The 27,282-nt window shown below is 46.2% G+C and overlaps 1 protein-coding gene across 4 annotated transcripts in view; it reads left to right on the forward strand.

Moving 5' to 3' along the window:
- Positions 1–1,835: 1,835 nt before the first annotated feature.
- Positions 1,836–27,282, forward strand: part of TNRC6B (trinucleotide repeat containing adaptor 6B) — a 111,215-nt gene continuing 85,768 nt past the window's right edge. For 3 of the 4 annotated variants that reach the window (XM_040407740.1, XM_040407741.1, XM_040407742.1), the window contains exons 1-3: positions 1,841–1,890; positions 6,371–6,454; positions 10,307–10,402. In XM_040407740.1, the coding sequence (XP_040263674.1) occupies positions 10,368–10,402 (35 nt within the window). In that variant the 5' untranslated portion in view covers positions 1,841–1,890; positions 6,371–6,454; positions 10,307–10,367. Of the gene's footprint in view, positions 1,891–6,370; positions 6,455–10,306; positions 10,403–27,282 lie in introns of all 4 variants that reach the window. The other variant, XM_040407739.1, reaches the window with a different exon arrangement.

Consider the following 27,282-nt stretch of genomic DNA (forward strand, 5'->3'; position numbering starts at 1 on the left):
AGGAAAAAAATATTTTTCCATCAGACCACCAATGTTAATCAGACCTCAGCTGACAGCCCCCCAGCCTCATGTTTGTAGCCCCCCAGCCTCATGTTTGCAGCCCCCCAGCCTCATGTTTGCAGCCCCCCAGCCTCATGTTTGCAGCCCCCCAGCCTCATGTTTGCAGCCCCCCAGCCTCATGTTTGCAGCCCCCCAGCCTCATGTTTGCAGCCTCAGGTCAGATAAAATAAAAATAAAAATCACTTACCTCTCCTGCCGCTCCACACCGCCAGCGCTTCTCATCCTTCTTCTCATTCGGCTGTGCTGGGAACCGGCGCGCACAGCGTGATGGAAGCGCTCATTAGTATTCGTCCCATAAGACACTGTGCGTCTTATGGGGCGAAAAATACGGTACTTCGCGGGACTTTGTGTATTATCTTCAGAAATTAGTTTGTACTGTAAAAAGCCTTTTACTGAACTCGGGTTCGGTTCCAAGGTTGAAACCAAAACAAGGTTCGGTAAAAGTTTTTTTACAGTGCAAATTAATTTCTGAAATTACCGAAAATCCCACGAGACTTCGCGAAGCAATACCTTCGGCTCATCGGAGCCAATACATTCTAATCCTGTACAGAGCGCTCTCTCCGTACAGTATTGGAACAAAGTTTTATGCAAATCGACTTCGGATGTTTCATCTGAAGTCGATTCCCTCATCACATCATTAGATTATATAGTTCAACATCAATCCTTCATCGAAAATGACACTTTATCTAAGGGCTTATTCACACGTGTGCTGTCAGTGTTCTCCATAGACCGCACACGGATCCATTGATTGTCAGGTGTTTATTCACACATCCTTGTGTCCACAGACAGTACAAAAACCACATGCAGTACTTTGATCCGTGGGGTGGACCAAAAAAGCCCATTGAACACTGACCCCCGTCACAGACATGTGAATAGCTCCTAACAGATCATGAATTTCTGTGTTAAAGGGATTATCCCTGATTTGTTAACTACGGAATTATTGGAATCTTTAATAAATCCTCACAAGCACCACATCATTTCATGTGACGCGCAGAATTAAAGGGGTTCTGCAGTTTGTTTAAACTGATGATCTATCCTCTGGATAGATAATCAGCATCTGATCAGCGGGGTCCCGGGGGCAGCAGCGCCGCGGCCTTCTCGCTGTTTACCGCAGGCCCAGTGACGTCACGACTTGTATGACCTGGCCTGGGCGCGCTCCATTCAAGGGAACAGAGCTGCCGCTGCCTTCTCAAATAGCTGATCGGTGGGGGTCCCGGGTGTGGGACCCCCGCCGATCAGATGCTGACAATCTAGCCAGAGGATGGATCATCAGTTTAAATAAACTGCAAAACCCCTTTAAATTGCTACGTAGAAGAAAACGCGCCCACGTCACGCGAGAAAAAAAGGATTTTAAACTCAATATACATCAAAAACATGGCCCCTGATGTGATCGCTATGGAGCCGCGCGTAACGCCACAGCCTATAAGGACGCCCATTGGCAGCCTGTCCTCAGCCTTTGGTTGGTGGCCCAGAATCCTCTCGAAATGACTTCATTCCCGCAGTAACAGGGTAGAAAGAGACTTGGACCGCACACGCTCCCGCGTCATGACGCCATCACGTCTGTCCAGCGTCCACTGCACCTCTCGGAAAGGCGTGTTCAACGCAGGCCCACTAAGGAGCCGGGACTAATAATGAGGCGGGTCTCTGCGATTGACAGTCAAAATAACCAATCCGAGTTCGAAATCTCAAAGCTGTGGACCAATAGGAGCGGCAAAGGGGCGTGTTCTTGTCGAGTCATGTTGTGGTGTTGTTGCCAGTGGGCGGAGCAGGCTGTGGTGCAGTCAGGCAGGGGAGCGCGGAGTTGGCGGAGGTGGGAATTACCGGGGACCGGTGAGAGGGGATGACGGGGTGTCTGGTCGGTAGGGCCCGCGGCTGCTCGCTGCCGTCATGTGGACGCGTGGCTGTGCTGAGTATGAGGAGGAGGGGTGGGGTGTGTGTGTGTCTTCAAGGCCTACGGTTCGTGGGAGAGTGTGAGGTGCATGACCTGTGGCTGGGGTTAGCTTGTAGTCTATGGCGTGTTCACATTGTGCGGCTTTGTGGTGTTGCAGGGTTCTGTGCGTATGAACCATGTATGTAATATGCAGTGTCCATGTTCTGTTAGTAGGGGCACAGCCCTCAGTGCAATATGGAACAGGGTATGGACTGGCACACTGGGCAGGAATGTGGCACTGGCTGCCCACAGGGTTTTTCTATATATTTTTGCACTCAGTGGGGGTCATTTATCAATGTGGTGTTGTGCGTTTTTCTTTGATATCCCCTGCACTGCCGTAGGAGGCGCTTCATTTATGACAAGGCCTTGTCATCCTCCGCCAGGCCAAGGCATCTTTACTGAAACAAACTCTAGCCCCTGACTGGACAGATGTCAGTCGTTAATTACGCCAGGGCCCCCCCGATGGCCACACACCGCCCTGCCACCCCCAATGTCAAGGGCATCATAAAATGCTACCTAAATGTAGCGTATAACGGAGCCGTGCAACTTTTTTACCCCAAAAAAACTGGCGTAGGGATGAGCGAACTTCTGTTCTCAAGTTCGGTGTACGAGGTTCGGGTTATCTAAGAACTCCACTATGGATTCCGCTACCACGGACCGCCATACGTTATGGTCCGTGGGAATGGAATTCTTAACCCGAACCTTGTACACCAAACTGGAAAACAGACGTTCGCTCAACTCTAGTAGGGAGTCGTAATGAATGACCCCCGTGTGACTTACCACTAGCATTTTCTTCATGGTGTTTCCCCCCCTATAAGGTGTTGGCAAAATACCTTTAAAAAAAAATGCCAAGAGCTCCAGCATGGTGCGTTTTTGAAAAGAAACAAAAAAAAAAACACGTAATGAACAAAACCGGCAGTAGTTAGTAAAGGAAAAAAAAAGTGTGCCCCGCGTTTTATATTTCCCATAGACCTTCAGCTGTCAAAACTATGTGTGAAAGCAGCCCGATCCAGTGCCCATGAAAATCAGTGGACGCCGCTCTAAGGGTGTATTCACATGCGCCTGATTTGTTGCATCGCTGTTCCATTCATCTGGATGTGGATGCGCAGACTGTTCTGGCTGGGTCCCGATCAGGAGCCCCTTTTTCTATTACCACCATAAAGCTCCTGTGTGGACACTGGCATATGACACGACAGATCCGCAGCATGGCAGCTCCTGGCACTTGGTTATAGTGGATGTGTCAGGTTTTCCGCAGTATGCATGGTGCAGCAGACTGACAACGTTTTCTGTACTGGGAGACACTCCCTGCGTGTACCCTGAGCGGGTCCAGTCACCCAGCAGATGCCAAAAGGCAGCTATTACCATGGGCTGACAGTGTATAATGGCATGAGAACCTGGTAAATCGGCTCTGCGCTTACCTTACACCACATGGAGTTGCTGCGATGCCCATGGGTAGCGATGTAGAAAAGCACTGGCATCCATTTCCTTTCCTAGATGGCCCCTGGGTCTTCTACTGTGAATGTGATGAAAGTCTCCAGCGCAGATCCGTGGCATCCAGGGAAGCGTGGACGGTCCTGTGCCTACGCTTACCGCTTTCAGGTCATGCGCAGTATAAAGGTCCATTCACACGTCCGTTGTTTCTTTCCTGATCTGTTCCGTTTTTTGCTGAACAGATCTGGACCCATTCATTTTCAATGGGTCCTGAAAAAAAATCAGACATTGAGCTGTCCGTTTTTTTTCCAGGACCCATTGAAAATGAATGGGTCCAGATCTGGTCCAGATCTGTTCAGCAAAAAACGGAACAGGAAAGAAAAAACGGACGTGTTAATGGACCCTAAGGGTACTTTCACACTTGCAGCAGAGTGATCCGGCAATCTGCATGCAAACAGGCAGCATTTGTAGACTGATCCAGATGCGGTTCCGTCTCGCAAATGCATTGCAAGAACCGATCCGTTTATCATACGGACAAACGGATCCGTTTCTATTTTTTTTTCACATTTTTAAAGGTCTGCGCATGCGCAGACTGGAAGCACTGATCCGGCATTGCGGTGTTTTTAATGCCGGATCCGGCACTAATACATTTCAATGTAAATAAATGCCGGATCCGGCATTCCGCCAAGTGTTCCGGAACACTTGGCGGGAGATAAAATCGCAGCATGCTGCAGTATTATCTCCGTCCTGAAAAGGCAAAAAGACTGAACTGAAGACATCCGGATTACTCTCTATTCAGGATGCATGGGGATATACCTGATCAGTTCTTTTCCGGTATTGAGCCCCTAGGACAGAACTCAGTGCGGGAAAAGAAAAACGCTAGTGTGAAAGTACCCTAAGATGCGCCATCTTGGGAAAGCTATGGAGAGAAATCCGTTCAGGATGCATCAGGATGTCTTCAGTTCCGGAACGGAACGTTTTTTGGCTGGAGAAAATACAGCAGCATGCTGCGCTTTTTGCTCCGGCCAAAAATCCTGAACACTTGCCGCAAGGCCGGATCCGGAATTAATGCCCATTGAAAGGCATTAATCCGGATCCGGCCTTAAGCTAAACGTCGTTTCGGCGCATTGCTGGATCCAACGTTTAGCTTTTTCTGAATGGTTACCATGGCTGCCGGGACGCTAAAGTCCTGTTTGCCATGGTAAAGTGTAGTGGGGAGCGGGGGAGCAGTATACTTACCGTCCGCGCGGCTCCCCGGGCGCTCCAGAGTGACGTCAGGGCGACCCACACGCATGGATGACGTGATCGCATGGATCATGTGATCCATGCGCATGGGGCGCTCTGACGTCATTCTGGAGCGCCCCGGGAGCCGCACGGACGGTAAGTATACTGCTCCCCCGCTCCCCACTACTACTATGGCAGCCAGGACTTTAATAGCGTCCTGGGTGCCATAGTAACACTGAACGCATTTTGAAGACGGATCCGTCTTCAAATGCTTTCAGTACACTTGCGTTTTTCCGCATCCGGCGTGTAATTCCGGCAAATGGAGTACACGCCGGATCCGGACAACGCAAGTGTGAAAGAGCCCTAAGATAAACCCAGAGGGGATTTACCAGGATCTTATGCCATTATTCACTAGTGTATGGCATTACTGAAATTTACGCGCAAATTGAAGATTTTGGTGAAATGCACCACATTTCTTTAGTAGGTGGTCTCCATGGTGTATCTTGGGCTATTTGAAGCCAGAAAATGACATGTACGTCCGCTATGAGCTCTAGGGCAGTTTCAGCCAAGTGTGTTCACTACATGAAACACTCTGTGGGAGCGTAAATACCCATAGTGACCGGACCGCAGGGCATTATAATGAATTATACTGCTGTGTGTCTCTGCCCGATTTGAACTGTAATAACCTGTTCTGGCGGCATTATCTGAGTACGAGTCATTACAGTGGAGGCCGGGCAGAGACATTATAATACTGTGTGCTCTGGTTACAGGAGTGGAGGTCACTACAGGAATTCACGCTCCCGCACAAAGCACGTTTAACACAGTGTTATGCAGGGGTTTTATATTGATGGCCAAGCCTCAGGACGGGGGTCTGACACCGCGCTCCGTGCAGGCACTGCTTCCTCTTCATTACACTGCCCGTCGTCTTGGAAGCGAGTGTAATTGCAAGTTCTTGTAATAACCCACGGGAACACCAGACAGTGTAATGAAGAGGAAGCAGTGCTTGCATGGAGCGCCGCCTCCCTCATACATGATCGGCGGCGGTGCTGCGTGTCGGACCCCCACAGATTAGATATTAATGACTTATCCTGAAGCTAGATCTTCAATCTAAAACCCCTTTAATATATTTGTCTGACCGCTGTCGTCCATCCCCATCTCTCCTGTATGTGTGTTTAGGCCGTTCAGAGTAGTAGGGAAGCAGTGCTTGTAATGGTTGGCGCCCAGCTTTTGTATAACTTCAGAAATAATTGAAGCTTAGTACGGGCCCAAATCCCGGCCGGACCATGGATCTAATGACCCGAAGTCAGAGCATCAGAAGTCCTTATCATGCTGTCAGTTCAGGTCGTCACGGTCCAGGCTGGAATTTGTGACCATGATGTGGGTCTGTGATGGCTAACCTCCGGCACTGCAGCTGTGGAGGAACTACAACTCCCACGATGCACACTTGCTTGGCGGTGTTCAGAACTCCATAGAAATGAATGGAGCATGCTGGGAGTCGTAGTTTCTCCACAGCTGGAGTGCTGTGGGTGATGAAATGTGTCCTATTCCACTCGTGTGACAGCCATGTATTGATTTAGAGAGTAAGTTCCCTTTAATGCTCGCGCTGCAGTATAGATTACGGGGTCCAGGAGATGGGCAGTCTGACATCTGCATATTGCAGCACATTTGAGGTCAGAGGCCTGATGCTGTCACGTTGCTTATCCCTTGTTTTCTTTCTATTCACAGGTCTTTTGTCTCTTACTCTGTGCACTGACTCTACCCAGGATTTGACGCCTTGCTGGCTGTTGTCACACACAGAGCTGGTGAAAGGTACGATCACGCATTCGCACCCCACGGGTGCATCAGCAAAACCATTCAGCCCTTCATAGTGTTAACAGCTGCAATGGACTTTTTTTCTTTTTAATAATGATTTTCAGCAGACTTTGCTTTTTTTTTTTTTTTTTTAACTCTGCAACATTATCTATTTGCTTAAAAACCCACAAAAAGACGTTTTGGGGGTCATTTATCAAACTGGTGTAAAGTAGAACTGGCTTTGTTGTCCATAGCAACCAATCAGATTCCACCTTTCATTTATGACAGCTCTTTTGGAAAATGAAAGGTGGAATCTGATTGGTTGCTATGGGCAACTAAGCCAGTTCTACTTTACATTCATTCAAGGTGCAGTCATTTTATGTGCAGCATAAACAAAAGATCACCTGATGAACTGGAGTTTTGCATGTTTTTGGCTGGTTGGTAGCACATTTACATTTTCACCCGAGTCATCTTTCCAGATTATTGTCCCAATTATCTACCCATGTAATTGGGCTCTAAAAGTCAGGTTAGAAGTTCTAGATAGAGCATTATAAATTTAACACGCACTGGCACCATGGGCATGTCTTCTTTTTTTTAATTTTTATTATGAAACCTCTGAGATGTTTTAAAGGGGTTGTCTGAGATTTTGGTATTGATGGCCTATACTCACCCCCTGCCTATCAGTTGTTTGAAGAGACTACAGCCCTCCATTAAACACTGTGGCTTCTTCCTAGGCCAGTGACATCACGTTCATTGGTCACGTGACCTAGGTGCAGGTGGGCTGCAATACCAAGCACAGCCGCTATATGACGTATGGCGCTGTGCTTGCTAAGCTGCGCGTAAGCCCCTGTGTTTAATTCGGCCCCTTCAAGCAAGCTGATCGGCGGTGGTGCCGGGTGTCGGAGCCTGCCGATCTGATATTAATGACCTATCCCCAGGAAAACCATTTTACAAACACCAGGAAAACCATTTTAACCCTATAACAGTTTTGCCCAAGCTGGCTTTGAGAAAAGGCACTGACAGTTCAGCCTGCAGGCAGCATGGGGAGGCCCGCTTTTACCTCTCATATCTCAGGCTTGTTAACAGCTAGAGATATAAGATTTGATTTGAAAGCTGATGGCATAGGCTTTAACATGGGACCAGAATTACAGCATGATCTCCTCTACCTCAGGAGATATGTCTATTAGAAATTGGTCAGGAGTGAAAGCAGGGTTCAGCTGCTTTTACTCCTGACTCGATTTCTAATGGCTACATCTCCCTATGTAGCGGACATAATTCTTGTTTTGTTAAAGAGCCTAGACTGTCATATTTTTTTGAAACCTAATTCCATATATCTATGCATATATTGGGGCCAGGCATTGAAAACGTCATCACGCCTGGCCCTGTCAATCAAAGTGGAGAGTGCAGCAGTTGCAGAGAGAGATGAGCCTGTATGTGTAACAGCAACGCCCCCGTTGCATCTAGAGGCTCATTTGGCATATACTAAAACACAATTTTTTTCAGCAATGCAGGACATGGCGTTAAAAAGAAAAAACTAAAAAAACTTTATTGGAAAAAATGGTATAAAAGGCTATCTGCCCACCAACTTATAATAAAAAAATAAAATAAAAAAAAAGGAGGGTAGGGAATCAATAACACCCCAAAAGGGTGTACAGCTTGGTTACCACTGCTAGCTGCGCTAAATACCCTGAGCCTAGCTGAGACAATCACACCTTCACTTGGGGCAGCAGCACTTGTGGTATCGCATCCAGCAAACGCACACTGTATTGGGGGTGTAACTAACAGACGCCTCCAGGGTCATACAGACACATATGCACCAATCTGTGACCTATCTGCTATATTTCTTTTAGTCCTAGGTACACTAGAAAAAACGGTGCAGTGCTGACCACCCAGTCTGTTTCCCTAAACGAATCCTCCTAACTTAATATTGAGGCTACGATTATAATTCTCCTAAGTGCTCTACGTGTTTCATTGCTGCTATAAGTACAGCAACTCGTCAGGAGCGGCATGGAGAAGAGAGTGAACTGTATCAATAGACATAGTACACTGCGCGCCACTGGTGGCGTGTGCGCAGCAGAACAGAGCCTCTGGCACTATGATGGCCGTAATATGGCCGCTGAGCGCCGCTCCTAAATAGCAGTAGCCACACCCCCAGGGGAGGACCCTGCCCACAGGACGACGAATCATGCGGGAAGGTAACAGAAGATGTGCCTTCCCCCCCCCCCCCCCCCCGTGGGTTACGTCATCGGCTTGATTCGAGGGTGAGAACAATATCATCTTTATTTAAGGTGAATCCTAGGTGGCTTAAATACTTTTCCCATGTAGGGGACATGGCATATCAATGTTGCTGGGCATATGTAGGGGAGATATCAAAGCACAATTAAGTACAGTATGTGTGTAATGCCCAACACCTTCCTTGTGTGTGTGTGTATATAATACCCGACCCTTTCTTTATTAAGAGGAGCAGTGGAAGCAAAAAAGTGCCACAATAGTATGCCATCTTGTCATTATGACACTATAGCATGTGTGTGTAATACCTCACGCTTGGTGTCACGCGACAGTAGATACAAGGTTTCATATATCCCCCATACCGCCACATAATGTCACTAAGGACGTGAAGAGGTATATCGACAGGATCGATCAGGACGTAAGGAGGCATTTCAATCAGATATTCGTAGTGCCCACCACCTACTTAGTGGATGCAATCATATGACTGAAGTGCCCTACTAATATGCAATCATACTGTTCCATTATTTACGACATGGCTGCATATAAACGATAGCCTCTTGCCCTGCATCATGCGAATATATGGAAGACATAAAGCAATGGCTAACCATCTCTGGCCAATAAGTACCTGAACATAAATTCACTGACACACTATTGTATAGAGCTATTGACAGTAAGCCATGAAGATCGGAATCAAGCAGTTTATTGACGAGGGTCCCTATATGAAGCAAGTGTTAGAAATGAACTCACTCAGGCCCTTAGGTTTCACAGTATGTAGCCTGAAGGCCCATTCCGCTTCCTTGTGTAATAAGAGATTGTCCGTGTCGCCTCCTCTCGGGGTGGCCTCGCATGCTCAATCCCCTGGAAACTCGCACAGTCAGATCTCCCTGAACGGAATGTCATTACGTGCTGTGACAATGGGGTGTCCTCTTGTTTAGCGGTATTTTTAAAATTATAAGTTGGTGGGCAGATAGTCTTTTATACTATTTTTTTCCAATAAAGTTTTACGAGTTTTATTTTTTATTTTTAACGCTATCTAACCTTATACTCTGATAAGCGTAAACATAATATCACTTTGAAATTAAGTAATGCAGGACATGGGACCAAATCTGTTGAACATGGGTACAAATTTGCTGACAGATGCCCTTTAAACAGAAGTCATAGATGGGAGACGGATACAGCACTTTCGTCATATGATTATTCCTGAGTGGTCCGACATGCCATTAGAACTAAGGGCAGAGAGTAGCACTCAGACGCCAGGGCTGATTTCCTAAATGGCACTCTAGTAACTTTACATCTGGGTTAAGTGGCAGAATAAACCTGTAGGTCTCTACGAGTTACCTATACATTCAGCAGCATTACAACCAATATCCGATAAGTGGCTGCACACTAAAGTGTTAAATTATCCTCTTGTCATTTTCTGACATCATGTGGTCTACAGCGAAGCCTGCAGGACTCATTTGTCTGGACCTGCTGCATACACGAGCTTGCTCTCAACAGACATGACTTGCCGTGCCTATACGTTTATTAATTAAAATGTATTTATGCGCAATCCATATTGCCTCTGCATCCAGTGCAGTCGCAGCCATTGTACGTGATCTACGCACTGATTGCAATCTATTTTTCATCTGTTTTTGCCTCTAGACAATACCTGCGTGTGATTCTTCACCATTTTGCACACCGCTTTTCTTTCCCATGCAGACGAATGAGGGAGAAACACTTAAGGAAAGCTGCCCCAAGGTCAGTGCAAGCAGCGTTTTGGTGGTTTGAAGTTCCATAGTAGATAAATGGCCCCAAATAAGAGCAATATAGAAAAGTTATTAAAGGGGTTCTCTGAGACTTTTATACTGATGACCTATCCTCTAGGTTGATCATCAGTTTCTGATCAGTGGGGTCCGACACCTGGGACCCCCACTGATCAGCTGTTTGAAACTGCATTAAAGCTCTCAGTAGCATTTCGGCTTTCTCTCAGCTCACCAAGCACCGCACCGTACATTGTACAGCGGCTGTGCTTAGTACCACACCTCAGCCCCTTCAGTTCAGTGGGGCTGAGCTGCACCTAGGTCATGCGATCGACGTATTGTCACATGACCTAGGCCAGGTTGCGAGAAGGCTGCGGTGCTACTACGAGCGTTGGTAACTTCTCAAACAGCTGATTCCTCCGTGTCAGATCCTCAATGATCAGATATTGATGACCTGTCCTGAAGATAGGTCATCAGTATATGGCTCCATTCAGACGTCCGTAGTTTATTGCGGATCCTCAATACACCCGGCCGGCACCCCCATAGAAAAGCCTATTCTTGTCTGCAATTGCGGACAAGAATAGGACATGCTCTATTTTCTTGCGGAGCTGCGGACCGGAAGATCGGCGCTCATAGATTGCTCTCCGCATGTCTTCGGCCCGATAGAGAATGAATGGGTCCGCACCCGTTCCAGATAATTGCGGAACGGATGCGGACCCATTCTACGGACGTCTGAATGGAGCCTGAAAGTTTTGGAAAACCCAGGAAGATTTATTTTTAAAGGGGTTGTCTCACTTCAGCAAGTGGCATTTATTATGTAGAGAAAGTTAATACAAGGCACCTAGTAATGTATTGTGATTGTCCATATTGTCTCCTTTGCTGGCTTGATTCATGTGTCAATCACATTATACACTGCTCATTTCCATGGTTACAACCACCTTGCAGTCCATCACTGTCCGTACTTGCACACTATAGGAAAAAGCACTAGCCTATGTGCAGTCCCAGGTTCCCGGCCACCAGAGAGGTTGATTCTTTTTCCTATAGTGTGCAAGCACGGCCACCAGTGATGGATTGCAGGGTGGTCGTAACCATGGAAACAAGCAGTGTATAATGTGATGGAAAAATGAATCCAGTCAGTAAAGTAAGCAATATGAACAATAACGATACGTTAGTAAGTGTCTTGTATTAACTTTCTCTACATAATGCCACTTGCTGAAGTGAGACAACCCCTTTTAAGGATACAGGTCAGAAGGGGTTGGAGTCACTGCACTCCTCCACCAACTCCCCGCCACTGCCATTCTGACTCTGCTCCAGTTGCTGCAGTTTTTCTTTTCTTGGTCCTGGCTCCACATGGTGGGGAGGTCTGCCCAGCTAAGTACTGGTCATAATGGTGACCCTCCTTAGCCTGTGATTGGCTGGGTGTTGGCATTTCTGGCACGTTGAACCAGGACCAGAAGTGTAGTACATGTGGGACTGGCATAATGACAGTGAGGGGGTGGGGGGGAGGCTGTAGGTGAGTAATGATTCTTTTTTTAACCCTTCTGACCTGTCATATTAAAAACCATTTTCTCTATAAAGCCCCTTTAAAGTATATGCTGATATAATAGCTTTGAAAATCAATGCATGATCGGTGTGCACAGTTAAAGATAATCTGTCATTAAAAAATCTATTTAATGGGCTCCTTTCCCCACAACAATTTTTCCAACTACCGATCATAGGTTTGAAAAATTGCTGCAGAGGATCTGGTGGACACTTCAGTCCTAGCTGCCGGCGGGTTTCCTCCTGGCAGTGAGCATACTCGTTGCCTAGTGTGGCAGTCCGTATTGTAGGAGTAAGGCTGGTTCTGCATGGCGGCTTTGTCCATGACGCACAGATTGCAGTGTAGCACTGCTTGAATGGGTTCACATAGCGACTTGAAATTTACAGCAACCCAGCCACTGCAATAAGTTTAGTTGGGTTAGATATCTTTCTGCCAGATTGTGGCAGCTTATGGCTCAACACTTACATTACTTGAGATTTAGGCACCTTTACGCTGCTATCTGTGTGTTACGGGCAGCGTCGCTTTGTAGCCTTGGCCTTACAGATCGTGTCACTGAGTATTATGCCTTTTGTGACAGAGCAGTTGATCCGCGATAAGCAGTAGTTATTTCATTGATTTCCTCGTTCACATTGGGCAGTCGCTTGTAGATAGCAAACTGTGACGATAATTGTGTGGGTTACACAAGGCCATGAATTGGTGCATCTTCATCACTTTTATACTGAAAGTTTTAATCATTGTTCAAATGGGTTTTCTGAGATTTTACCACTGATGACCTATCTTCAGGGTAGGTCATCAGTATCTGATTGGGGAGGGTCTGACACCCGGGACCCCTGCCAATCAGCTGTTTGAGAAGGCCGCAGTGCTCCTGTGACCGCGGCTAGATTCTCGCAGCTTACCAAGCACAGCACTGTACATTGTATAGCAGCTGTGCTTGGTATCGCAGCTCAGCCCCATTCACGTGCCTAGACCACGTGACTGATGAACGTGCTATCGCTGGCCTAGGAAAATCTGAGAAGGCTGCGGAAATCGCAGGAGCGACACTGCCTTCTCAAACAGCTGTTCGGTGGAGGTGTCGGACCCCCACCGATTAGATACTGATGACCTATCCTGAGGATTAGGGATGAGCGAACTTGTGTTTCAAGTTCGGCATACAAAGTTCTGGTTATCTAAAAATTCCGTTATGGATTCGGCTACTACAAACCATAAGTTATGGTCCGTGATGAATATAAATATAGTGACACCCCCCTCTCCCCCAGTAGTGACCCCTTTACAATGCCCTATGTATATGTGCTTCACCAGCCTCTCCCCTGTAATGCCCCCAGTAGTGTCCACGACCACAAAGCAAGAAAAATACAAAATACTAGCCTCACTCCCGCTGTCTTCAATGTCAGCCTCTTTCAGCCTGTTGCCCTGGCTACCTTCATCATGGCACAGGTGGCCGCAAATGTTATCGTGACCACTTGCACTGGGTCTCTGGCGTGTGATGAAGTTGTCACGCTGCCTGTGACCCGGTGCAGGATGTCGCAATGATGTCATTGCCTAGTGGCCTTCAGCCTACGAGACTGAACGTGGGGACACTGGAGCCAATAGTTCCTGTCCCCGTCGTTCAACTCCGGGGCCCCCTGTGGACCAGTAACAGATGATCCTCTGCCTAGTACTGGTCTGCGGCCTGGTGGTTGGGGATCTCTGTACTACACCATTCAGTGATCCAACATTAATGACGTGTCCTCTTAACAGGTAATAACTGCTATTCGTGTGCATTTAGCCGTGTGGAAAATCCGCACTGTAGGTCATGTACATTGTATTTGATGCAGATTTTTTCCGTGTGGATTTTGACCTGCGGTGCGGATTTAAAAATCCGCAGCATGTCTATTTATTTTATTTTTCCTGACTGGATTTTCTTCATTCACTTAGGAAAATCCGCACCAAATCCGTATGCAAATTCACACCAATTGATGCGGATTGACTGCAAACACCTGCGGATCTAGTACGGAATCTCCGCACATGATTCCTGAACGTGTGCATGTACCCTTAAGGTATTGGAGGAGGAATTGATCCGCTTTAGGCCTCATGCACATGACCGTTGTTTTGGTCCGCACCCGAGCCGCAGTTTTTGCGGCTTGGATGCGGACCCATTCACTTCAATGGGGCCGCAAAAGATGCAGACAGCACTCAGTGTGCTGTCCGCATCCGTTTCTCCGTTCCGTGGGCAGCAAAAAAATATATAACCTGTCCTATTCTTGTACGTTTTGCGGACAAGAATAGGCAGTTATATTAATGGCTGTCCGTGCCGTTCCGCAAATGGCGGAACGCACACGGACGCCATCTGTGTTTTGCAGATCCGCAATTTGCGGACAGCAAAACACAGCGGTCGTGTGCATGAGGCCTTATAAAGTCTCCTACATGAACTAATCTAGCAAGAACTTATTCTGTGCCAGATACTCTAATTTGAAAGTTGTTTAATTTATTGTGTCATTTGTGGTTTGTGGTGAGAAGGAGGTTTTGGAAAAAGTACTTTCTGACCATGACATTTCCAACTGGCTATAAAACGATTAGTTACTGAGCACTGTTCTTCCTCATCAGACCAATGGTTTAGTGGTTCTGGACTTTTGGGGTTTTGTTACAGTTTTATCACTTGTGGACTTTTGTGTGACCAACAGCTGTTTTATGTAAAGCTTATTGTGTCTGAATTTACTATGTGGACATAATCAAATATCTAGCACCATCGAAAGAATTTTCCAACAAAAGTGCAGAAAGTCTAGAAAACAATGCGATCCCCCGATAAAGAAGAAAAATTATCTGGTGGCTCACCTGGACACGCTGGTGGGCTCGTGGCTCACCTGGACACGCTGGTGGGCTCGTGGCTCACCTGGACACGCTGGTGGGCTCGTGGCTCACCTGGACACGCTGGTGGGCTCGTGGCTCACCTGGACACGCTGGTGGGCTCGTGGCTCACCTGGACACGCTGGTGGGCTCGTGGCTCACCTGGACACGCTGGTGGGCACCCTGGTGAGCTTATGGGTTGCCTGCACGCATCGGGAGGCTAGTGGGTTCACTACACACGCGGGGGGGAGGGGGATGGGGCTCGTGGGTTGCCTGCACACTCAAGGGATCTTGTGGGTGTAAAAAGAATTGATTCCTTAGGCCTCATGACCACGACTGTAGTTTGTTTCCGCGTCCGTTCCGCCGTTTTTTTTTTTTTTTTGCGTTTCTAAAGCGGACCCATTAATTTCTATGGAGCCGTTAAAAATGCGGAATGTCCACTGTTTGTTATCCGCGTCCGTAAAATAATATATAACCTGTCCTATTCTTGTCCGCGAAAAACTGTTAGCGGACCCATTACAGTCAATGGGACAGCCAAAAATGCAGATGCACAACAGTCTGTCACCCGCGTCCGTTTTTGTAGAATCAGTTGCCTGGTGACTAGCATATATACCAGTATCCTGGGTGGGGATATTAAAATTACACTTTTTTTTTTTACCTTCCTTTTTTTTTGTGGAGCGGTCCGCAAAAAATAAAACGGAAGACACACGTAAACAAAAACGGCAACGGAAAACTGTTCCCCAATTAGCACAAAAAAACTGTTGTGTGCATGAGGTCTTACAGTGAGGAACAGAAGTATTTGAACACCCTGCGATTTTGCAAGTTCTCCCACTTAGAAACCATGGGGGGTCTGAAATTCACATTGTAGGTGCATTCCCACTCTGAGACAGAATAAAAAAAAAATAGGAAATCACATTGCATGATTTTTAAAGAATTTATTTGTCTTGCACTGCTGAACATTAGTATTTGAACACCTGAGAAAATCAGTATTAATATTTGGTACAGAAGCCTTTGTTTGCAATTACAGAGGTCAAACGTTTCCTGTAGTTCTTGACCAGGTTTGCACACACTGCAACAGGGATTTTGGCCCACTCCTCCACACAGATCTCCTCTAGATCTGTCAGGTTTCGGGGCTGTCGCTGAGCAACACGGAGTTTCAGCTCCCTCCAAAGATGTTCTATTGGATTTAGGTCTGGAGACTGGCTAGGCCACTCCATAACCTTGATAAGCTTCTTACGGAGCCACTCCTTGGTTATCCTGGCTGTGTGCTTTGGGTCGTTGTCATGTTGGAAGACCCATCCACAACCCATCTTCAATGCTCTGACTGAGGGAAGGAGGTTGTTGCTCAAAATCTCACAATAAATGGCCCCATTCATCCTCTCCTTAATACAGTGCAGTCGTCCTGTCCCCTTTGCAGAAAAGCACCCCCCAAAGCATGATGTTACCACCCCCATGCTTCACAGTAGGGATGGTGTTCTTGGGATGCAACTCATCCTTCTTTTTCCTCCAAACACGACGAGTGAAGTTTAGACCAAAAAGTTCTACTTTCGTCTCATCTGACCACATGACTTTCTCCCATGCCTCCTCTGGATCATCCAGAAGGTCATTGGCAAACTTCAGACGGGCCTGGACACGTGATGACTTGAGCAGGGGAACCTTCCGTGCAATGCATGATTTGAAACCACGACGGCATAGTGTTCTACCGACAGTAACCTTTGAAACTGTGGTCCCAGATCTCTTCATGTCATTGACCACCTCCTCCCTTGTAGTTCTGGGCTGATTCCTCACTGTTCTTATCAGTGATACCCCACAAGGTGAGATCTTGCATGGAAACCCAGTCCGAGGGAGACTGACAGTCGTCTTTAGCCTCTTCCATTTTCCTAACAATTGCTCCAACAGTTGATCTATTTTCACCAAGCTGCTTGCCAATTGCCCCGTAGCCCTTTCCAGCCTTGTGGAGGTCCACAATTTTGTCTCTGGTGTCTTTTGACAGCTCTTTGGTCTTGCCAATGGTAGTAGTTGGTGTCTGACTGTGGGGTGGACCGGTGTCTTTAAAGAGCTCAGACAGGTGCTACTAAGGTAGATTGAGTGCAGTAGAGGTGGACTTTTTAAAGGCACAATACATGAATTCTTGCTGTTTCTCAGGCGTTCAAATACGTATGTTCAGCAGTGCAAGACAAATAAATTCTTTAAAAATCAGAGTGGGAATGCACCTCCAATGTGAATTTCAGACCCCTCCATGATTTCTAAGTGGTAGAACTTGCAAAATCGCAGGGTGTTCAAATACTTCTGTTCCTCACTGTGTGTGTTTTCTGTCTTTAATCTGGGCAATACAGAATTACCTTTTAAGGGGCCTAAACTAAAAGATATATGATGTTTTTCATTTTAACTAGTATGTGGTCTTGTTACTTTAACATGTGCTTAGCTCACATTCAGTTGACATTGTGTGTGTGTGTGTGTGTGTATTACCGTCTCAATATAATTTATGTATGTAGGACCTAAACTTCACATAATAAACCCCCACACAGCAAACCCTAAGGTATGGAGGTGGGGCGGATACTGTACTCTAAATGGCCTGGACATTATCCACACCAATTAGGGACAGTGTCCATGGCGCCTATCATAGGGTTAGGGTTTGTTCTGTAAACCAGAAGAGCACAGAACCTGAACTGAGCCGGTAGAGCATGTGCTAAATTGGCACCAAATGTTCAATACAAAAGAACAGAAGAATTCTCTCGTGGCCCTCACTCCCATGGAAGCTTTATTGTAGACACATAATAGACCACAGCATCGTGCACATGAAGAAACTAGAACAGAGCTCCGCAGTCAAAAGCCGATTCTCATTTCCTATTGCCTTCCAGTGCTTGCCATTGAGAAAGATGTCAAGAGGTGCAAAACAGTCTTTGGCCACTAAGCTTGGTTCCAGTTTCCTCATGCATCATGTTGCTGCCATGTATCTTCAGTAAACTTTCAAACAGATAAATGGAGCGTCTGCTTTTATTTTCATAGCAACCAATTAGATTCGACCTTTCATTTTCCAAAGGAAAGGAGCCCTGACAAATTAAAGGTGGAATCTGATTGGTTGCTATGGGCAACTGCACCAGTTTTCCTTTCCACCAGTCTTGATAAATCTCCACCTTTGTCTGTTTTGCATATTGCAGAGCACCGCCTTTACCATCCCATTACTTCAGATGTACGAGATGCTCACATAGTGCCAACCAGAGTCTTGTACCCCCTTTGTGTAACCTAGAAATTGCTGATAAAGTCCTATCCCTGGCATGGATACCATAGTGTTTGCCCTTCACCATGCCAAGAAACTTGTTTCACCTCTTTGATCTCCACACTGTCTAATAATCCAAAAGAGCTCTTTCATACCTTTCACTCCCTAACGTGTAGACGCCTATGGCAGATCCCGTGCTGAGGACCTGATAATTTTATGCTGGATGTTGTAAATTTTATCTCCCTTCACCCAAGTAGCATTGATCCCCTTCCCTTCTGCAGCCTCCCTTCTTCACGCTCAGCATTCTGCCCAATAACAGAAGTCTTCTCCAGGCTCCTTGGTGCATTAGTGACCCTGTTCTGGCATTTTTCCAGTTTTGTATGGTACCACAGGGCCATTGCTCTTTGACATTGTGATACTGATAATGTTATGTTAACTCTCAGAGCGCATTCACATGACCATGCCGCGCTTTGTGGTCCACAAATTGCGTATCTGCAAAACACGGATGTCGTCTATGTGCGTTCCGCAATTTGTGGAACGGGCAGCGGCCCGTTCGCGATTACAGACAAGAATAGGACATGACCTATATTTTCTGATTAATTGAAATGAATGGGTCTGCACCCGTTCCGCAAAATTGCGTAACAGATGCGGAGCCATTCATACGGTCTTGTGAATAAGGCCTTACACAGTGATCGTGTGATGACATCCATAGTGTTCAAGCATTATATGACTTTCTATCACATGATTGTTAAATGGGTTGTCCATGATTTATTATATTGATGGACTATCCCCAGTGTAGGCCATCTTATCTTATTTACGAGAGTCCAACACCCTACAACTTCACCCATAAGATATTCGAAGTAGCTCCCGTGCCAAAACACCCCAGCATCATCCTGTTGCATAGTGGACGGAGCTGGTTACTGCAGCATTAAAGTGAATTCCATTTTTTTTTCTTAACCAGCCGTTTGGTGGGGGGTATGGGGTGTCGGACGATGGTGATAACTTGGGCTGCATTCACACAACCGTATTTTTCATGTAGCTCCAGTCTGCATTTTTTGCAGATCGCGCACAGACCTGTTTATTTCTATGGGGGTCGTACAAAAATGCAGACAACACATGTACTGTATGATATCCGTGTGCTGTCTGTATCTGTGCAGCTATTTTGCAAATTATAGAACATGTCCTATTTGTGTCCGTTTTGGGACAAGAATAGACATTTCTTTAATAGGGCTTGTAGAATATGTAGGATGCACACAGCCAGGATCTGTGGTGCGGACCACAAAATGGATATGGCAGTGTGAATGCAGCCTTAGGCTAGGGCTACATGGCGATACGTGTTGTGGAGTGCATTTTACGCCATCCAAATCAGTGTTTTTTGTTTGTTTTCCTTCTTCCCGACTGTTTTGTCGCAGTAGCAACATGTCGCATTGCAACACCATTGAAATACATTACATGAAATGTGGCACGTCATGTTTGTCAAACATTAATTGTTGCCATGTAGCTCTACCCCTAGCCGTATCCTGATAATAGACCACCAATGTTAAAATCCTGGACAGCCCCTTTAAGGTTATACAAGAGGTAATCTTAAAATCTTGAATCACGTTACAGACGTGAGGCTTTTTTTCACTCTGCACTCTGGAATAGACGGCCTAGAATGCCATCGCGCTCAGCAGCCCGGATTGTGGGTTAAATCCTCTCTGCAGAACATGTGACTTTCTTTGTATATTGTAATTAGCAGCCTTCCTGGGAGCATCGGGCATTTCCCATCCCTGGCAGATTGGAGGGCGCTCAAGCGTGTAATCTCGTTTGGCTGACATGATATTTTTGAGTTACTTAAACATGTTCTTCACAGGCTTAACCCATGTAATGTCAGAATTTATGTGCATCCTCATATAATGTTGTGGTACTCCAGGCTCGGTTTTTTTTTGCGGGGGAAAAGACGGTTAGATCACCTTGAGACAAAAAAATTCTAAAATGTCAGATTGTAAACGCATTAAGCAGACAAGGACTGCTTTAGGGTACTTTCACACTAGTGTTATTCTTTTCCGGTATTGAATTCCGTCCTAGCGGCTCAATACCGGAAAATAACTGATCAGTTTTATCCTAATGCATTCTGAATGGAGAGCAATCCACTCAGGATCCATCAGGATGTCTTCAGTTCAGTCTTTTTGACTTTTCAGGACGGAGATAATACCGCAGCATGCTATGGTTTTATCTCAGTCCAAAATTCCGGAACACTTGCCGGAATGCCGGATTTTTTTCCATTGACATGCATTAATGCCGGTTCAGGCAAAATGGATCTGGCATTAGTCTGCGCATGCTCAGACCGCAAAAAATGTGAAAAAAATAAAGGCCAGATCCGTTTTTCCTGAGGACACCGTAGAGCCGGATCCGGCATTTCAATGCATTTGTCAGACGGATCAGGATCCTGAGTCGACTGACAAATGCCATCAGTCTGCATGCGTTTTGTTGGATCTGGCAGGCAGTTCCGACGACTGAACTGCCTCCTGGAATCCTCTGCCGCAAGTGTGAAAGTACCCTTAGGCCTCCTGCACACGACCGTTTCCCCCATCTCCCCCCCCCCCCCCCCGCTTACTGGCCGTTATTTGCGTTCCGTATACGGAACCATTCATTTCAATGGTTCCCCAAAAAAAACGGAATGTACTCCGTATGCATTCAGTTTCCGTTTTTCCGTTCCGTTTAATGATAGAACATGTCCTATTATTGCCCGCAAATCACGTTACGTGGCTCCATTCAGGTCAATGGGTCCGCAAAAAAACGGAACTCATACGGAAATGCATCCGTATGTCCTCCGTTTCCATTCCGTTTTTTGCGGAACCATCTATTGAAAATGTTATGCCCAGCCCAATTTTATCTATGTAATTACTGTATATGCCATACGGAAAAACGGAACAGAAACTGAAACACAACGTAAACGAAAAACGGACCGCAAAACACTGAAAAAGCCATACGGTCGTGTGCAGGAGGCCTTACTCTGCAAGCTCTCTGCAGGAAAAATTTGTGGCAGAGTGATGCATCTTTTGGTTGTCTCTGCACTAAAAAGCAAGGAGTAGATCTACGGCATTTTCTGACGTAAGTCATTGTAAATTGGTCAATCCTCTCGGGCCAAGCTAAACCCTGCCCACCCTTCTCATCGCTTTTGAAATCATCACGGGAAGCGCAAAGAGCAGAAAGTCGCATAGTTTTACAAAAGCCATTGATAAATTTTCCCTTTTGTAATATACCTTAATTGAGAAAAAAAAAATCCCTCTTTCACCACTTATGAGACTCCCCTCTTGCATCCTGCTCAGATCACTTACTCTCAATTCAGTCTTCAGAGAAATCGATATAAATACTAATTATTAGCTCAGATCAGGTCTAAACTGCTTTTTTTTTTTTTTTTTTTTTTTTTTTTATGTTGCCTCACTGCTGGATTGACAGCTACACTGTTCAGTATCGTATATGCTACCTCTGCCTCTTTGTATTTGAGAGATCCTTTTGACCAGCTCCTATCTCCAGAGTAGGCCCCCACCCAAAGTAAAGAAGAATGCACTGTGCAAGCGCAGGCACCCTCTGTTCGCCGCTGTGAGAATTCCCAAAAATAGTGAAGTACCGGCTCGGCTATTTCCAGCAGTTTTATAAAGACGAATGGAGAGGTGGCCGTTCATGCGCAGTACTGTCTTCATTCACTGCTACGGGGCTAGTGAAAATAGCCAATTGCGCTTGCTCTGTATTTTCAGAACTCCTCTAGCAGTGAATGAAGAGTACACAGTGAATGCGCTGCATGCTCTTCTTCCCTCCGAGGGCCGCGTTCTGGAGATAGGTGCGGGTCCCTAACTATGTGCCATCAATGTCTGGATGGGCATACCTCTTTTAAAGGCTTTTAGGCGACTTAAAGGGGCTATGTAGGGATTGATAATGATGACCTATTCTTATGATAGGTCCTCATTATCACATTGGCGGGCTGGCCTCTTCTAACAGCTGATCGGCGGGAGTCCAGGGTGTCAGACTCCCACAGATCTGATATTGATGACCTATCCAGAGGATAAGTCACCAATATAAATTCCCAGTTAACCCCTTTAAATATTGGTAACCTATCGTCAGGGTAGGTCATCAATATATGATCATGAGGGTCCAACTCCCAGCACCCCCTGCCGATCAGCTATTGGAAGTGGGCACAGCCTTGTGTGTGCGCTGTGTGGCCTGTGACGTCACCAGCCGCCATACAATGTACTGCGCAGTGCTTGGTATAAAAGGGATGCTCAACCTGCGGCCCTCCAGCTGTTGTAAAACTACAACTCCCATGATGCCCTTCTGTAGGATGATAGCTGTAGGCTGTCAGGGAATGATGGGAGTTGTAGTTTTGCAACAGCTGGAGGGCCGCAGGTTGAGCATGCCTATATAGTATAAAGATGCCACAGCCCTCGTCTCCTTTAAACAGCTAATTCGTGGGGTACCATGTGTTAACCCCCACCGATCTGATAATGAAGACCAATCCTGAGCAGTCGTCCAGACTTTAAAAAAAATGACCCAGAAGGCAGCCATTGGCTCCTAAACTGAAAAATGTAGACGCCAAATAAAAATTGTAGTAGTCAAATTTAAATACTTTATATAATTAAGGTTGTAATTAAAAAGGGCTTATTGTGTGCAGTGCCCCAGATTTCTCGGTGTTCTCATTCCTCGTTTTTGCAGCTCATACTAAACTTTGTTAAAAGGTTCTCTGTGAGTAAAATATTGATGGCCTATCCCCCGGATAGGCCGTCGATATCAGATGGGGTTCGACTCCTAACTCCAGTTTATTGGTACAGATGCGGGGTGTTGATGGCCTATCATGAGGCTAGGCCAGGGGTCAGCAACCTTCGGCACTCCAGCTGTGGTGAAACTACATCTCCCATCAGGCACACTTGCTTGGCTGTTCTCAGAACTCTCCTAGAAGTAAATGGAGCATGCTGGGAGTTGTAGTTTCACCACAGCTGGAGTGCCGGAGGTTGCTGACCCCTGGGCTAGGCCATCTATATAAAAAAATTCTGGGCAATCCAGTTAATGGCCACACCGTTTTTGTGATTTAGCACATGTGCTGGTTAAACCTACAGTAACTTTTTTTTTTTTTTTTTAAGGTTTTTTTTGAATGACACATAGGTCTTTTATTTATTTATTAATTATCCTCAGGATAGGTCATCAGTATCTAATAGGTGGGAGTCCAGCACCCAGTACCCCCGCCGATCAGCTGTTTGAGAAGGCAGCGGCTCTCACTAAGCACAGCGCCATACATTGTATAGTGGCTGTGCTTGGTATTGCAGCTCAGCCCCATTTACTTCTATGGGACTGAGCTGCTCCTAGGCCATGTGACTAAGGGCTCATGCACACGACTGTGTCGTTTTTTGCGGTCCGCAAATAATGGATGCCGCCCGTGTGCCTTCTGCAATTTGCAGAACGGACAAGAATAGGACATGCCTCATAATTTTTGCGGGGCCACGGAACGGAGCAACGGATGCAGACCCATTGAAATGAATGGTTCCGTATACGGAATCAAAATACAGACCATATACGGAACGCAAAAAAAGTTTGTGTGAAGGAGCCCTAATGAACGTGTCCTCACTGGCCTAGAAAACACAGGAGAAGGCTGCGGCACTACTGTTAGCTCAGTTGTCTTTCAAACAGCTGTTCGGTGGGGGTCCCAGTGTCGAACCCCCACCAATCAGATCCAGATGAAAGGTCATCCAGTAGTAAAGTCTTGGAAAAACCCTTTAACCACTCAACTGTTGCGGTAAATAGCAACCAAGCGATTAGACATGATAAAATCGCCATACACTGCACTACAGAAATAGTGCAGTCTATGGTACAAGTGCAGCACTTGCAGTAGTGCAGCTCATCATGCACAGCGCTGTCCATTGTGTAGCTTCAGAAATTCACCTTTAGGCGCAAGGAACCAACGCAACAGGAAGAAGTAGAAGAATGGTTTATTTGAAGCAATAAACGTGTTTTAAGGTTTCAGTGCACTTGCTCCAACATATATGACTTATATAGCATATTTAGCAGATTTTTCTTTTTTTTTTTTTTTTTACCGAAATCTTTGGAAATCCCTGGCAATTATGTAACGAGGTCAATATAAAAAAACAAAAACATGCAGATGTATTGTACTGTACTGGCTGAGGCTTGACCGTGCTGAATCTGCAGCAGCTGCCTTCACTTCTTGCTGATCTGACCTTGCAGTAGGTGTTTGCTTTGGCATCGAAAATGTTGCATGGTGATTGTGCCATTTCGACTCCTCGGATACACAAAATACTATCAGTGACAGTTTGTATAAATGTGACCGTGCGTTCTATGCAGACCCAGGCAGGGTCATTTTGGGCTCGAGGGATATTATGGGTGGCAGACCATCTGTCATTTAGGGTTCATGCACACCGTCGTATTTGGGACTGGTACAAGTCCTGGCTTTTATGGACGCAAAATACAGTGCTTATGTTACACTATGGTGGTTACAAGATATACGCCATGTTTACGTCTCATGCACACGACTGTAGCCTATTTTGCGGTGTGCAAATTGCGGATCCGCAAAACACTGATACCGGCTGTGTGCATTTGACATTTTGCAGAATGGAACGTCATGCACATAATACGCTTGTCTCTGTATGCACGCTTGTAAACGCCCGTACAATCGCGCATACAGAGCGCTACTTTCAGAACGCTCAGGTGTGTGAACCCAGGGTTAGGGTCCGACCACACCTGGTGAGTCTGGGCCAGATCTGCCAGTATTCTGCAGCAGCAGAACTGGCACCAAATGGTGGGAAAATGGCAGAAATCCTTGAGGAAATGCTGCATTGCAACGGGAGAAATCTGCAACTAGAATTGACATGCAGCAAATTTAAAATCTGCACCACATGTCAGGTTCTTGTGGAAAACATCCGCGGCATGTGAATGGGATTTGTGAATATCTCATCCACTTCACTGCTACTGTACTACTCCTGTGAAAGCTGCAGGTGTTCAGCCCGAAAATCTGTAGCATTTATGCCATGTGTGGCCCAGACCCCTACTGTGTCCACACGTGACTGAATAGCTGTGTGTTAATCATCGCAGATTTTCATGTGGAAAATCCACAGCGTTGTACAATAACCGCAACGTGGATAAAAAGCGGACAAAAAAATGCATCGTAAATTGACTTAGTGTAGATTTGAAATCTGCGGGATATGCTTTTCATGTGGATTTCACCCTGTGCAATGGAGAGGGTGAAGTCTGCCGCTTTTTCAGTGGTAGAAAGGCATGCAGGTTTTGTCACGTTTTTTTGCAGCGGAACCGTGGCCAAAACCACTGCAGACTTTTCTGCTGTAATTTCAGCCATGTGTGGACATCCGAGATCAGTGGAACAGACCCTGACCTCATTGGGGATGTAACCAAAGTCAGTGGGATTTTTGTATAAGGTTTTTTTTTTTGTTTGTTTTTTTTCTATAAACTTTCTCATATGTACTAGGGCAAATCTGTTCAGACACTTTCTGCATCTGCCTTGACAGTACAGCATTAGGGCTCATGCCCAGCCGTGCTCGTATTGCTGCCCGTAAACAGCGGGTCCTTAATATACAGACACTGGCCGCTTGTGCACCACATCACGGATGCGGACTCATTCACTTGAAAGGGTCCACAATCCAGGCGGAGCGGAAACGGAGGCACAGAAGCACTACGGAGTGCTTCCGTGCGGTTTCTGTACATGCCTCCGCACAGCAGAAATTTAGTGCATGCACTACTTTTTTGCGGTGCGGATTGCAGACCCCATTTAAGTGAATGGGTCCTGCGTCCTCATACGACGGCCCCCGGACACTGACTGTGCATTATGGGCTGAAATTTGCAGTCCGCAGCATGGGCCCAACCACGCGCCCTTAGAGTGCGCCAAATCCCACAATGACTTTCAGACCACCGGTGAACAAACGTTGCCAACTATGGCAAATATATAATGGGCATTCCATGAGGATTGCCATTATTGCTGGGAGCTAGGAGGCAGCACCTAACGTAAATGTCGCTACGAGTTGTATTCACAGGCGAAGACGCCATGATTGGACCAGATCAGCAGTGAGCGCAGGGCTCCACAGAGACATACTGCGCCCCAAGACTATGGGGAAGGTTTACTAACTGTGTCATACTCTACACTGTCTGAGAAGACGAATCGCAGTCTTTAAGGGGTAATGTTAAGTTATCCAATATTCATAGCAAAGGGGGTAGTTATTAGATTGGTGGGGGTCCTACCGTTGGATCACAAGAATCGGAGCTTTGTACCCCCTGCAGTCCCCTGAAATGAACAGAGTGGCCAGTTGGGCGCCATTAATTTCTATGGGAGTTCTGGAGATAGCCGAGTACATCGTTCACGCCTGTAGAGGACATTTTGTCCGTACAGCAAAAAGCTGTCTAGTGTAAGTCTACCCCACATATATGTTGGCGTAGTTTTACTCCAAAGATGCAGCAACATTTTTGCGCATTGTTGGCGCACAGAGGCCACATTTAGGTCACGCCTCTTTCTAGCTAAGCCACACCCCCTTGTTGGACAGGGCTGAAAGAGCTTAGAAAAGTGTGTAAAATGCCTACTAAATGTGGTGCAGAGCATGCATGCCAGTTTTTTTACGCTTTTTTATTAGTAAATTTGCCGCAGTGCGTTATGCGGTCTGCTGAAGTAGGGGGGGACGGTGTTGGACTTGTTTTTCATAAATCACTGCGGAGCTCTGGCTGTATTCACATTGGCGAAGTATAAAGATTGTTCAGAGGCAAGTGAATTGTAAGGGCCAGTTCACACAGAGCTGTTTGGCTCTGTTTTTCCTACGTTTCCGCCTCAAAATCAACTTCAAAAACCGCCTCAAAACAGCCTCCCACTCAGTTCAGTGGGAAGCAGCACTTTTTTTTCCCCCCACCCGTTTTGTGACTGAATTGGCATTTCATCTCCTACTGAAATTAATGTGAAGCATAAAAAAAGCCGCTCTGTACGTGTCCACTTGCTTTCTACGCAGTATTTAGCACAGATCTGCACCTACACCCATAGGCCTCTTTCACACTACCGTATGGCGATTTCAGTGTGTTATGGTCCGTTTTTCATGGATCCGTTGTTACGTTTTTTTGTTTCCGTTTCGTTTTTCCGTATGGCATATACAGTATACAGTAATTACATAGAACAAATTGGGCTGGGCATAACATTTTCAATAGATGGTTCCGCAAAAAACGGAACTTATACGGAAGACATACGGATGCATTTCCGTATGCATTCCGTTTTTTTTGTGGACCCATTCACTGAGGCCTCATGCACACGACCGTTTTTTTT

The sequence above is a fragment of the Bufo bufo genome, chromosome 9 (assembly GCF_905171765.1).
Source record: "Bufo bufo chromosome 9, aBufBuf1.1, whole genome shotgun sequence".
Classification (NCBI taxonomy): domain Eukaryota; kingdom Metazoa; phylum Chordata; class Amphibia; order Anura; family Bufonidae; genus Bufo; species Bufo bufo.